This window comes from Aythya ferina (genome assembly GCF_964211825.1).
Source record: "Aythya ferina genome assembly, chromosome: 2".
In the NCBI taxonomy this organism is placed as follows: Eukaryota; Metazoa; Chordata; class Aves; order Anseriformes; family Anatidae; genus Aythya; species Aythya ferina.
In genome coordinates, this window is record NC_140297.1 from 6,906,181 (window position 1) to 6,920,527 (window position 14,347).

Consider the following 14,347-nt stretch of genomic DNA (forward strand, 5'->3'; position numbering starts at 1 on the left):
AGTACTGATAACACGGAATACCACAGTACCATAAATTAAATACAAAGCTGCTGTTATCTTTAATGAGATAGCTTTGTAGCATCAACAAATGTTTTCCTTTCTGTAAATATGGCCTTAGCTGTGGAAGTTACTTTTGCACTTGATTTTGTGGTAGCCGTTTTATTTGATCATACCTCCAAATGCTGTGGAGAGTCTCATTATTCATTCTAAGAATAAATACTCAATATTTAAAAGCAATGTGTCAGGACAGCTATTATGCACTTTAATTTTACCAGTTCTCCTGTGAATGGGTGAAAATTTGTAAGACAAAGATCCAGCAAAGGCCTTATGTACGAGTTCCACTAGAGGAAGCCCAAACCAGTTACGCAGAGACAAAGGTGTTACACTGAGACTGAAGACATATCTTATTTGGGTGTAATCATTCCACAATCTTATTAGATAATTTAGTTCCTGATGTGCCCAAGGCCAGGCTGAATGGGGCTGGGGGCAGCCTGGGCTGGTGGAAGGGGGCCCTGCCCATGGCAGGGGGTGGCACGGGGTGGGCTTTAAGGGCTCTTGCAACCCAAACCACTCTGTGATTCTATGCTATTGAAGCTCTTAGACACTGGACTGCATTAACTAATTAAAGCGCTTTAATGAAGAGGAGCCTCTCATGAAGATTTGGCACAGGATTTCATATAAAAGCACATGAATGTACAGGAACAAAAGATATAAGCAAAGAATTCAGATGAAGGCTCAACTGCACAATCTCAGCTATATCGTCAGTTTCATGTGTTTTGGTCAATTTGCAGCCTGTATTTAATCAAGTACATAAAATCCTCCAATTTCACTTCTACTGAATTCAACAGAAATTGTTGACTTCAGGAGGTACTGAGTCAGGCACTGTGAAATTGTTTCTGGTTTTACATACTCCAGTTTTACAGATGTAATTTCATTGACTTCAGTTAGGCTACTAGTGATTATGAAGGGCCGTACAAATTCCTCATGAGATCTCTGCATGGAAGTGAAGTGAAGTGAAGAACGTTTCTGAATAGCAACTTATTTTTAGGACACTTTCCTCCCCTGTACAGATTTCAAGTCCATATTCATTCTCACAATAGCAGTAGCACTTAACCATCCTTTTCAGAGAACTACCTTAACTAGAGTAATTTGCAAGGCTTATTAAAACTTACACACCTGGCAGATTTCCTTGAAGATGAATTCTTAAGTTGTTTGTGTCCTAAAGCTCAAAAGCAAGATGTTGTCATCCAGATAAAACTTTTCATTAACAAGAGATTAACCAGTTCTTTTATGCTGCATTTGATTCTTATCAAACTCCACTTACAGATAAGTACATTTTATCGATTGAAAACAATCAAAGATCAATTCATTCCTGCTCAAACAATGCCTTAAATGGAAAATAATAAGGGCCAAGCCTCACACTTCTCCGCATTACCCTGCAAGGATCAAAAAAAAAAAAAAAAAAAAAAAAAATTACCATCAAAAATATATCAAAATCATGTAGTTTAGAGGTGGAAAAAAAACAAGGCAGAAAATTTACATAGCTTATCCAATTCTTTTTAGGCCCTATTTGAAATTAGGGCTTCTTCCTGAGATCCTCTCTGGTTATGTCTGTTGCAAGAACAAATTAACACAGGTTGATGTCATCTCACAGAGATGTAGCCATCATAACTATATGCATAGGAAACACTCTTGAGAAGTAGCTGGTGTAAAGACATTTACATAGCAGTACCACAAACGTGATCGCTGCTCAACAGTAACTGGAATTTAAGACATGCAGAATCAAGGAAACTTCAATGAATTTCCAAAATCCTCTCAAGGTCTATCCATGAAGGTGACCCACCTTCCATCTCACCCTCTTATCATGGATAGTTTTATGATGTCAAAATACTCTGAACATAACCATCTTGTTCACAATAATTTAAGAAACACTAGAACTACGAAGGAAGGTAAACAGTGAAGGAAGATGTCAGGGTTCATTTGTTTAGAAAGTCTAAATCGTAAATAACTTCAGTTTCTTCTTTGACTTCCCTCTCCACACTGCCACTTCTAAAAGGGCATCTCAGAAATGCTCAGTGGGCAAGGACAACAAAACTACAAAATGAACACCAAAACCTGTCCCTAAGTTTTGGATGCTAATTGTTCATACAGAGGGAGAAATTCTAGTCCTAATGGTGCAGGCAGCCAACAGAGTAAGCAGCCCTCTAAAAGATGAAAATTTAGTATTTTAATTTACTTTCCATAGCAGTTAACAACCTAAAGGAAGGTTATTTAATCCTCAGCACCAACAGAGTCAAGACAGAAGAAAAGGTTTTTAAATGAACCTAAGCCAGGCACAAAAAAAAAAAAAAAAAAACAGCACATACAGGACATCTGCTGCATTTAACTCCTCACAGCCAGCAGAGTTTAATTTGACTTAGGTGAACCCAGTGATTTCAGCATGGCTGCATTTACCACCCACAAAAAGAAAACAAAGAACAAAATCCACTGTGGTTCTGCAAAGGGTATTGCTTAGCACCAAGTACAGATGAAAGCACATACCTAAATACACACACATTACATAATTATATTTGCCTAAAGTCCCCAAGAGATAACAGGGGAAAATAGAATCCTATCAAGGAAAGGTGAAGATGGACTACCTAAGAACCAGGCTCACCAAACCTTCAGAGGGACTTGAGGACAGCTGGGCTGCTCTCCCTTTGATGCACTTGAACCCTTCATGTGTGAAAGCACCTAAAAGGTCAGCAGATCAGAAGAAAGGTCTCAAAATCCTTCTGAAAACTTGCTTCATAGGCACCTTCATCCCATTAGCATGGCCATGCAGAGAACACCAAAAAAAGGTCTTGCATCATCGGAGTCCTGTGCTCAAACTCCTTAACCAATCCGTGACATGCTTTAAGGTTGTGATTCCAAATAACAGAAACACACGTGCCCTTATAAAAAAAAAAAATGATTAAAAAGTAAATAATTACAATTGATTCTGATAAGATTGTCTGAAGCACAAATAATAGCAGTCACCTTGTTTCTACCTTTTTTTTTTTGTTCCTAAATTTTCTAACAATAGTCAGTTTCTTACACTTGAATACTGTGTACGAGTGAAAAAAAGCATGTAGAAAGTTACAGGAAGGGGATTATCATAGTAACTTTTTCCATCTCAGTGTCACTTAAAAAGCTAGCTATTTGTATTCTACCTTTACAAGCTGCACAAACAGTGTAGGACATATGTCTGTAATTCTCCACATGAATGATCTGAATAACCATACATACCTCCAGTCCCAGGTGTGCAGGAAAATCCAGTGCTGTAGGAAGCGCATTCAGTCACAGTTAACTGTTAGGAGCATTTTTTAATTATCTTTAAATCAACAATTATTGCTATAAGATCCCCCAAACATTTTTTAATAAAAAATTAATTTGCTAGTCGCAAATTAATTAGTCTGAGATAAAATTAGTTGCATCTTTTTAAATGAGATTTTGCAACGAAGGTCAAGGGCAGTAAGCGTCTACTTCAAGTTCTAAAAGCCATTGCTTTTGGATTATGAAGTACTCTCAAATTTATTTTGCCTCAAGGAAATGAAAAATTGCTTCCATTGTGTGATGAAAGAACAGACTTAAGAGAAAATACAGCACTTCAGACTTCAGTGGATAATCAAATTAAAATCACTCAGACGACGTTTTTGAGAGGAGTTTGTTCAATTAGAGCAAGCCAAGTTTGTACAGAAACCTAATCACGGCAGTAAGTTTTCAAAACCTGTGGTATTGTTAGGACATACATCTACTGGTGATAAGAAATGGCTCGACTGCTCCTATTCCTCAGCAACCTACAAGCCAAATCTGGCCCTCTAACATTTTAGGACTAAGGCAGCCTGCAGCCATACCACTCCAATAGTGCCATCTGCTGCGTATTTTTAAAGCGCACAGGGGTCTGCAGATGCAAGTGTGTAAGGACTGAATGACTGATTTAAACCAGTGACATGATTTCAATTCTGCGTGTGTATATGACAAGATTTTTCTTTTCATTAGCAAAATTTAAACAGTTGTTCCATTATGGCGTAAGAACAGAAGCCAGTTTGCAAGTTTATGTCAGTGGTGTAACAAGGATTAGCTACATCAACTCGCCATACATCCAAAACACATCCCTATTTACTTTGTGAGCCTCTGTAAATTAGCCCTGCACCTCATTTTATGAATCATATCCTGGCTGCAACTTATTCACAAAACACACACGCGTATGTATGCACATACACACCTTGAGAGCAAGCAAAGTACAGGCTCACAAATACATATGTACACACAAGCACACCTCCTGAGACCCGGTCAAGATGCCATGTTCACAAGCTTCCCCTGAAAAGAAGAAACTGCAGCGTGTAAGGGGCTGGCTCAGTAACACAAAACCACTCCTATTCCTGGTTCCACTGATCTTCAGGCTTCTATTTTCTGTCCCCTGTTTATATTTTTGCTATTTACCCATGCAACTTGGGAAGAGACCGCCCTGTATAACGCATTTGTGGAGCTAAGAGTGATGGCTCTTCCACCAGCCTGAGGTGCTGGTATTGTACAAATGATTAAAAATCATAATAGTTTCTGATCAGATGAAAACTCACACTTTAAATGCCCTTCTAATGAGAAGTTAAATGTCTGTCTTTTAAGACAGAGCCTACATGTCACGTCAAAGGATGTTACCGCAGTAATTCTGCCTGCAACACACACTCAGGTTGTACAAGTCACTTTCTTAGGAGGGCAGTGAGTCAAACACTGTGCCTGGAATTTTAAAAAGCTTGGGTAACTTTTACAAGCATTAATAATGTTTGTATTGAGTGCAAGCTCAAACTGTAATGGGGTTAATTAAATCACCTGCCCCAATGTAAGAAACCAACTGCATGAAGGTCCAGGGGGAGACTCCACGTGCCACCAAGTCAGAAGACTGAAAAAACAAGGTGACTCAGGTACTCCTTTCTGCAGAGCACCAGGTGTTTGCCACTGCTGAAGGCAGGGTATCCACACAGATATAGCAGAGCCACGACACATCAGAACAACTCTTAGCACAACACATGATTTTTCAAGGGTTAAGAGAGGGAAGCTAACCTGAGGAGTGTCCACAGCATCTGATAAAGTATTGTGCTTACTTTTGTTTCCCTGGCAAGGGCAGAAAAAGCCTGCAGCTGAGGTAGGGAATGTGTTTTGCAAGACACAAACACATTGGGAAGCCAGAAGCAATTAATGAGTGAATTAAAGCAGGTTTACACCTGAGCCTGTTGAGCCTTACCAGAACTCTATGCACCTAACTCTGTAGCTGAAGCTTTGTCACCTGCAAACACACAACTTCCAAACAGGTTCCTCAGACCTGTAGATTTTGAACCCGATTCAGTCAATCATTTATAATGCAAATGAGAGCATAATTTCTGCCAGTAACTGGAAAAATACTGCACACAGGCATTCCCTCCACACTCTGCCCTTTCACACTGTTTTTGTGCAATGTTTCTCATCGCAAGGAACCTAGCAGCTGAACAATTATATTGACTCTGCTGTTTAACAGCATTATTTTCTCCCATGCGACTCTCTTGGACCCTTGTAACAGCATCAAGTGGAGATATTTCAGGGACAGAAACTTGCAGCTGATACTTCAGACAGTCTCATACTTTAATTGACATGATCCAAAGCCATTTACCTTTTTTAATATAATTATTAGATAACACTGTAACATGTAAGAATGTTTAAAATGTGGCTCACCACATGTTCAAAGAGTTTATTCAGCTCTCAGTACATAAATTATTATTTCTGCAGCTTATTTCATTTTATAGAAATGCAGAAAAAAATGAATGAGTGCAAGGAAGGAATTTCTATCTCTGGCTTCCCAGTTTCAAGTGTCGTTGGCACGCACTGTTTTGTCTTTGCACCCAGGAATACTTCAAACACATTCTGAAAAGGGAGCAATAAGAACAAGTTGTTATTAAGGTTCTCAGTCCAGTCCCCATCCCACTGCCCAAAGAAGCTGCAACAAGAATGAAGCTGGATGAAAATTAAGGAAGGGAGAGCAGAGGGGGGAAAAGGCACAAAATACACAGAAAGAAACCTGAGGAAAGATTTTTTTCCTGATGCAATTACTGTCATGGGCAGGTCACCACGACAGCATCCCTTTAAGAATTAACATTACTATATAAACCAGTATTATCCGGCCCTCTTTGCACCTGACTGTGTTCAATGAGGTTTTGTATTTCACTGTTTTTTTTGGCAAAGCCTCATGCGCTCACAACCTTAAGTCAACATTGAATCTAACTATCCAGTCATAATCATGAACCCTGTATGCAGGAGCTCAAGACACGCTGCACAAGAACAAGCTGACAGAAATCCACGACTTCAGAGCAGACAGCACAACTTCTGAAAGAAATCACCATACTCAGAAGAAAGTTACTTCTTCATTTAGGAAGATTTCAGATGTTTCATATTTGATTTTTTTTGTATTATTTTTTTTTTTTTTGCCAGCACAATGAAGGAAGTGGCCTGCTTTTGCATGAGTTTTTCTTCCTTGTGGGAACAGATGGTAAAGGCTTACAAATACATAACTGGTATTTTTTCAGTGACTCATACCTCAGAGCAACAAGCTTCAGATCGTGATAAGCAGCCAACCAAGATGGATGTAACCTTACTTGAGGAGCAGTACGACCATATAAAACAGAAGCAAAAGCTGCAGTCACACATTATTGTATTTAAAACAGGTATGCTCTGATTTCTAGGAAACAATGTAAATGTAGATGTAAAAACTTTTACTTTAAATACTGAATAACTTTCTTTGTTCTTTTTATTCTCACCTTCAAGAGAGGTACAAAGTGAATTCCTTTTCTGTCATTTCGTTGTGTGTGTTTTTTTTTTTATTCATTTCACTAAAAGGCAGTCTTATGGTTATATCAATCAGTTTCACAGCAGTGAAACACTAACGTGAATGTGAAACAGATGAACATATTTGATATAAGGTTTTAGTCAGGAAAGTAGAGTTCTTAATCTCTTACAGGAGCCACGTACTTCACATCTATCATCAGTTTTTTTTGTGCGATGTACTCTGCAACATTTCTGCTTTCTTGAATGCTTCTGTCAGAACAATCAATGCTGGGTCTTTCTCTTCTCCTTTACCTATGTAGAGAAATGCCTTCTGCAAGACTGCAAGAAGTAATAGCAAATATCAGGCATAAGCTGGGTTTTTGATTAACAACAACAAAAAAAATGTACTCTTATAGTGGGTAACTAAGATACAATCTTTGAACAAAAGGCTTCTGAAAGCATTTTCATTGCACATAGCTCAGAAAATATATAAATTAAATAAATAAAAAAGTAATGAAGTATCAATCATCTACCTGCTATGTCAGACAGCTTTTACAAAACAAACATTCAACTACTTTGAAGTTTTTAGTTAGTCTGCTGCTTACCATATTGCTCTGATGTGTTTTCATTTCATTTCTAAGTTAAAGTGATATTGAGAATACTAACTCCATTAATGAAGTTGTTTTTGAATGTAATATTATGTAATAATGAATGAATGTAATAATAATATGCAAAACCTGCTTCCTTCACCTCCAATATTAGTATTTAGCTCAACAAATGCAGAACTTGGGCTATTTCATTCTTTACATTTTCCCCTATATTTTTCAGCAGTTTTGGATTTTGGTGGTCAGACCTTATCATCAAAACAATTGAAAAAACTCATCATGAGCCATAAAACAGATTAACTTCTTCAGTATAATTTCATTCAAATGTCTAGAAATTGTAATGTTAAAAGAATTTAAGCCTCTGTGAGGAAGAAAAGGATATGAATACACAGGCTTATTTTATCAAGTATGAGAAGGAAACTAACATGAAGACAAAACAGGCCATCTAGTCAACGATTGCAACAACAAAACCAGGTAAAGAAAGGAAGCAGAGGTCTGTATTTAGGTGAAATTCAGACGAAACTTCAGATGTAATGAATGTAGCCTCTTTTATTTATTTTTTTTTCCAGTACAGCAATATAAGTTTAAAGAATGATAAAGCAGGGCTGTACAGTTTCTAGGAAGTTTAAAATTTAGAAGTTCACCTACATGTTTTCATGTACATACACAGAAACCAAAACATCCACAAAAACACAACCCTCTGCATTGAACTTTTCAGCAAGCCATGTGGAAAGGATTAATGTTGCAGTTAGAAGCAGCTGATTGTTGTTGTTGTTGTGCTGAGTTCTCTGTGTCCTGAGAATTAATCTTAAGCATTCCTATGGTTTGGAATTTGGAAAAACCTATTACATAGCTCAGCACTTTGAAGCTGTTACATGAATCAGTTTCTAAGAGCACGTCAAGCAGCAACACACATCGAGACAGCATATTGCCCTCTGCTCCTTCAGTTACAAGCTTGAACCAACCAGAGCTGTTAAGAAATAATGAGTTACTAACTGGTAAGCCACCTGAAAACAACTTTCTTCTGTTCCTTCCCCAATACACACAGCCACAGTCACACTTCTGCCTGTTCCTGATTATTTGAGAAGAAAAGCTGACAAGACTTGAAACTCCCCAGGTAGGGGATGATACAGCAGTGCATTCATTATTCATTGGCTGCGAAGCAGAAAAGCAGTGTTTGCTGTAGGAATTAAAATAGCATTTGGAGCACTGCAGTGGCAACAGAGTAAACACTGGGCCTCTGACTGCAGAAATCTCCTCCAAGAATTTCCCAAGCTAACTTGAAGCAAGATCAACTTTTGTTCCTTCACAACTGTAAAAGCACCTGTGATGACATAGAAAAGGCCGCATGGTAGACAACCCTGCAACAAGGCTATTATGTGCAATTAAAAAAATAATCCGTCTTTTCCAATGATCAAAGATCTGATTCAAGCTTTCTTTAGAAGTTCAGAGTGCTGAATGTTTGTTAATTCAACAGAGGACTTGGACATTCCTATCGGAGCTCATTGCTCAATTTTGTGTGCCACACCTGCAGCCAAGGAATCAAATCAAACCTGAACCGAAAACCAGTTCAGGCTATTTGACTTGGACTGGTGCGTTACCCTGAACTCTCTGATCAGCTCAAGCCAGCCTGGAATTCTCCTGATGACCAGTTCAAATGGTTCTAGATAATACCTGACATTGCCTATCAATGCCAGTTCATCCAGGAGTGTAGTTATACCCACAAAAAATGTGCAAAGCTGCATCCCTTCAGTCTCTCAGTTCCTCCTTCCTCTCGTCTCACAAGTGAAGAACAAGCCCTGCTTTGTAGGTTGGTGCTGCACTGTGCTGTTCTGCAGGCTTTAGAAGGATCTCCTTTGCAAGTGAACTTTTTTGCAGCCCCCAAGCTGAGCTTTATTTCCTGGGCAAAGTCCAGTTGTAGCTTTGATTCTCACTGCTCCACAATAGAGCACTGTGTGATCTTATCTCTAAGAATGGTTTCACCCTAGGAAATTCTCTGAGCGTATTTCATTGTATAGACATGTGCAGAGACACATCCGTACCTCTACTCGCCACGTCCTTTCATCTCTTCTCTCCCGGTGGCACTGCAGGAGGATGGAAGAAGTGGGCTCACGTGGTTCCCACTGCCAAGAGCCACCAAGCAGCCCATATCAGATCAACCTTACTCGGCCAGCTGAGGGAGCAGAAAAAATTCAGTGAAACTGTGCCGATGTCACTGCTTGAGCAGTGGGAGCCAGAGATGGTGATGGAAGCCCCTCCTCAGCTGAAGCCCTGTTGCACAGGACCATTTACTGCCAGTATATCAGCTGGTCCTGACATCTTCAAATAGGTCCTTGTTAAATGGCATGAAAGGCAGCTATAAGGTTTTTTGTGTGCGCATGCATTTTTTAAGGCAACTTCCTATTCAAACCAGCTTCATTTCAAATTCAAGGTGACAATTCTTTAGAGCAGCTATTCAGCTCTCCTGTTTCAAAACACAATCACCACTCTATTTTTTTCACTTCAATATGCTTTATAATTCCTCTTGCAACAGACACAGTTCCTGTAACTCAACCCTGTAAATAAGGTCAGCATTCTCTTACTCCTACTCCTACTTTAAACTATATTTATAGTAACTGAAGTGTATTTCATTAGCACTTACAATGACAACAGCGCTGTTTGCTTATCTTTAGTATAATGGTTCAGCTGCTATTCATTTCCAAGGCACAGGCCAGTTGTGTTCAGGAATCTGATGGCTGCTATGTGTAATTAAGGTAGCGTTAGCATTTCTATCCTTAATATCTTATACGTGTCTAACAGTAACTTTCATACCGCATGAGAAATTAAGCCATAGAGATGGAAAACAATACAATTAAAAAATAAAATACACACCTCCGTGTTAATGACCCTTGTTCAGAAAAAGAAGAAATTTTCAGATGATTTTTAGGTTGTGAATACAAGCCTCAAGCAGTATCGAATTAAACATTTTTCTCTCTCACATCACAGTACCTATCAACACACTGAGCAAGCCCTCGTTCACCTTAAGAATTTTTGCTTACAAGCAGTTAATTACTAAAAGTCAATTCTCAATCTGTGCTGTTAATGAGTCTTAGAGTAGTGCTTAGATCAATATTGACTTGATAAATCTCCATTATCTTTTGACTGATCCTATCGTAGCATTTATGTCCTCAAAACTGAACGTGAAATACTTCTACTCCGTAATCTGGCATCAAACGAACTTGTACTACTCTCAGTCAAAGATGGAAAGAGTACAGATAAACTCAGCTGAAGAGCTTTAAAGGAGGAGTGTGTGCTACAGAAATTAGACCCTTAATTTCTGCCACAGTAATAAATTGCATATATGCAATTCTCTTGCAGGTGCACAGGAATCTGTTCTCCCAGAATCGATGGTCAGTGCTGTTTTAATTAATAAAAAAGTTAGAAAATCGAAGTCATTTACAGAACATGTTCCCATCAGAAAGGTCAGACTGGAGGTGACCAGCAATGGCAACGTGCAAGACAACTCACCGTGGCGCACTCACCTGGGAATTCACCGCCTGGCGCAAGCCCCTTGTCAAGAAGTTCCCTGGGATCCTTCTCACTGCAGGAATGGACCGTGCAGTTTTGACAACCAGAGACTGATTTCAAAGGAAAACAGCCCACTGCAGCACCAGGAATTAAAAGGTGAGGGTGAACTATCCGCGCTCAGTCAGCTGGGAAGTTCAAGCATGGTGAACGGTTTCAGCAAAGAGAACGGCAGCAACGTTGCAGAAAGCTGCCCAAAGCCTCCTCCGAAATCAGCCGCTTCGGCAGTTTGGATGCAGCAATACATTTCCTCTACAAAATGCACGCCAGCTTGCCACAAGCTAGACTTTTACCCTTTCCCCAATAAGAAAGCACCCAGAATTTCCGAAGCAGCAAGGAGGCTTGGGTTGTACGTCTCGCGATGAAGACCTTCAGTAATACCTAAAATTTAGTCCAAAAAAAAAAATGAATAAAGCTTAAAACAGCAAAACAGTCTTCCTAGTTACCCTGATCAACCTGCTGAAGGCCTAATTAGTCAAGGAAGATCTTCTCTAAGTAATCTGTTGCTTTACAGTCCAATGTAAAGTGACATTTTGTAATGAAGATGCTGGACTGCAACAGAAACTCACTTCTGCTGCTATTCCAGATACAGGAGCAATTATCTGTTTGTTTGTTTCCTTCTCTATTTTCAGGTTACTTGTTTTAGAAACTAAAATTTTATCACAACAGCATTCGAAATACCTGAAAGAGCTGGAGCAAAGATTAGCAAAACTGCTAATGAAGCAACTTGGCTAAATTTCAGTGTGTTACAATTTGACTAGACAAATAAGTAATGAAGCAGTATTGAAGGTGATTTATACAGTAAACATGATTCGATAATTATCTTTCCTTTTGGAACGTTGAAAAGATATTCGTGATACTTCTCAATGTATTTTTAAAATCAATGAATAAAACCTGTGCTCATTTCTATTGTTGTTTTAATGGGATATAGTAAATGGCACCTTTTCCCTATATGTAAATCCTATTAAAACATACTTCTGGTTCCATTCCGCCCCCAGAATTTCATTAAAAAAAACAAAATTCTGAAATAGTTATTTCATTCCCCAATACCCTACAGCAACATACCTTCCTTACCAGAAATATAATACACCTTTCTGCTGCTACAGCTGGATGCACTCAAAGGGGATGTAACCTACACAAATATAACTGCAGTGACACAATTTCTTATGTATAAGGCTTAATGTTTGCTGTTGTGGCACAACTGTACCACAAACCCATGCTATTTTTATTTTTTAAAGGAAGTTGTTATTTCTGTCTCCCTTCCTTTTACACCTTTGTCAAAGGAGACTGTCCCAGGTGCTTTTCAATGAAAAAAGAAAACATGCTACATATCGCCCACTTTTGGAGGCAAGTGTTAGGACAGGTCTCTCTGACAGGTAAGTTTCAGGAAAACTGAAGAGTTGAGATGTCTCCTTATTTCATGAGGACTGATTTTGAACTATACCCCTGGCAGCCACTGGCTCTTCTGAACTATTCCACACCTACCACAGCCCTAAGAGGAGAGCAAAAGAAGGATCGGGTGGATGGCCCACAAACTTCACAGCCCTACAAAGAGCCAGCTGGCACACAGCCATCACAGCCTATGCTTCCATTGCAGGAGGTTTATAGCCATAAGTACAGAAGCAGAGAATGGTTTGGGTTGGAAGGGACCTCAGAGTCCACCTGGTTACAATGCCCTGCGATGGGCAGGGCCCCCTCCCAGCAGCCCAGGCTGCCCCCAGCCCCATCCAGCCTGGCCTTGGGCACTGCCAGGGTTGGGGCAGCCACGGCTCCTCTGGGCAGCCTGGGGCAGGGCCTCACCTACCTCTGAGTGAAGAATTTCCTTCTTTGTATCTACTCAAAACCTACTCCCTTTCAGTTTAAAACCATTAGTTCTTGTCGTATCCCTACACCCCCTGCCCAAGAGTCCCTCCCCAGCTCTCCTGCAGCCCCCTTCAGGCCCTGGCAGGCCGCTGTGAGGTCTCCCCAGAGCCTTCTCCTCTCCAGGCTGAACAACCCCAACTCCCTCAGCCTGGCTCCACAGCAGAGCTGCTCCAGCTTCTGAGCATCCTCGTGGCCTCCTCTGGACTCACCCCAAAAGTCCCTGTCCTGCTGGTGCTGGGGGCCCCTGATCTGGATGCAATCCCTGTGAGAATACCCCAGTACCATGGCACACAGTACTACGGTGTTTCGTAAGAGCGCAGAAAATTAAAGAATATCATAGAATATAATGCTGTTCTGACCCCTCTTGCCAAGCCTCCTTTTTTTCTGTGCCACTCAACACCATTCCAGACCTAAATTCTCTCGTGTCCCACACTGATCCAGCCAACATCAGTAGACAGGCAGGCAACTGTCTCCTGGAAGTGACCATTCTTATGAGAAAGGCAAAAGAATATCGAGGTTCCTTAACAAAATTCTCTAAAGATATACTTCAGTAGCTTTTACTGATCTTCTTGCTCAGGACTTGCTTAGTAATGTATTTTGAGATGCCACGCTGAAAAGCAGCAGCTGTTACCGATAGTGATGAGTATGCCCCAGTAACTCCTCAAGAATTTTTCATTCATCTTTAGTAAAAGCAGCAGATTGAAGACATCAGTTTGGTAGAAGCATTCACTGTGATTTTTCAGCGTTTTCAATTTTTTTTTTTGATGTTTTCAATAAACTGGCTTGCCACAGACTGGTTTCCAGCTCAGATACCGACTCCTATTTCAGTGTAGGCATGAAACATCAATAAGCAATCATAAACACTTAAAGAAACAAACCAAAACAGCAACAAAAACAGTACTTAGAGTACTTAAAGAAAGATTAGAAAGGAAAAAAAAATAGATAAAACAGATATGAATAAGAGGTATAGGTACAACAGGGATAAAATACTAAATAACCAGCCATAAGAAAGTACCTGGAGAGAAATATTGAGGGACAATGATTTTTTTGAACTATGTGATGCACGTTAGCTTTCTATTTACCTGACTTTCTTATTACAGAGTATATCGATTTGTACTCCAGCCTTTCATTATACTGGAGTGTTATTTTTGTTGCATCTCCAAGTCTGTAGACAATAAGAGAATCACATAAAGCCAAAGGAATAACTGAAAAAAAAATCCCATGCTAGCAAGAAGCCACTATAAGAACTATTAAAAATTTAATTTAAGGTCATATTGGCTGGGTACTTGCAGTAAAATAGTCAAAAACATTTCAGTGAATGCAACTTCTAAACTTTTAAATCATTATCACAGAAATTTTAAAATGTTATCTGGCCACTTACCTACTCTATAAACCTATTTGATTAAATTAGCGATATTATTTTCTGCAAATACTTTTAAATTGTTTTTAAAGTGCTTTGAATTAGTTATCTTAATTAAACATAGACCTTGAGTACTTTGATT

The 14,347-nt window shown here is 39.4% G+C and overlaps 1 protein-coding gene and 1 long non-coding RNA gene across 2 annotated transcripts; one reads left to right on the forward strand and one right to left on the reverse strand.

Annotated features, from left to right (window-relative positions):
* Positions 1-5,619: 5,619 nt before the first annotated feature.
* Positions 5,620-10,731, reverse strand: LOC311432407. Its single transcript, XR_014690042.1, has 3 exons — positions 9,461-10,731; positions 6,807-7,152; positions 5,620-5,916 (listed from the first exon to the last, which is right to left on the reverse strand). It is a non-coding gene; the product is annotated as an uncharacterized lncRNA (long non-coding RNA).
* LOC311432406 (uncharacterized protein C9orf152) lies at positions 5,930-11,889 on the forward strand. The gene is made up of 2 exons (XM_084510836.1): positions 5,930-6,713; positions 10,776-11,889. The coding sequence occupies exons 1-2, from the start codon at positions 6,485-6,487 to the stop codon at positions 11,345-11,347; spliced, it is 801 nt and encodes a 266-aa protein (XP_084366962.1). The 5' UTR covers positions 5,930-6,484; the 3' UTR covers positions 11,348-11,889.
* Positions 11,890-14,347: the final 2,458 nt, after the last annotated feature.

Bases quoted from the DNA above. Each gene is read 5' to 3' on its own strand.
- LOC311432406 (XM_084510836.1), top strand. From the start codon at position 6,485: ATGAAGGAAGTGGCCTGCTTTTGCATGAGTTTTTCTTCCTTGTGGGAA. The intron at 6,714-10,775 runs GTATGCTCTGAT...ATTCTCTTGCAG, and splicing joins CATTATTGTATTTAAAACAG to GTGCACAGGAATCTGTTCTC.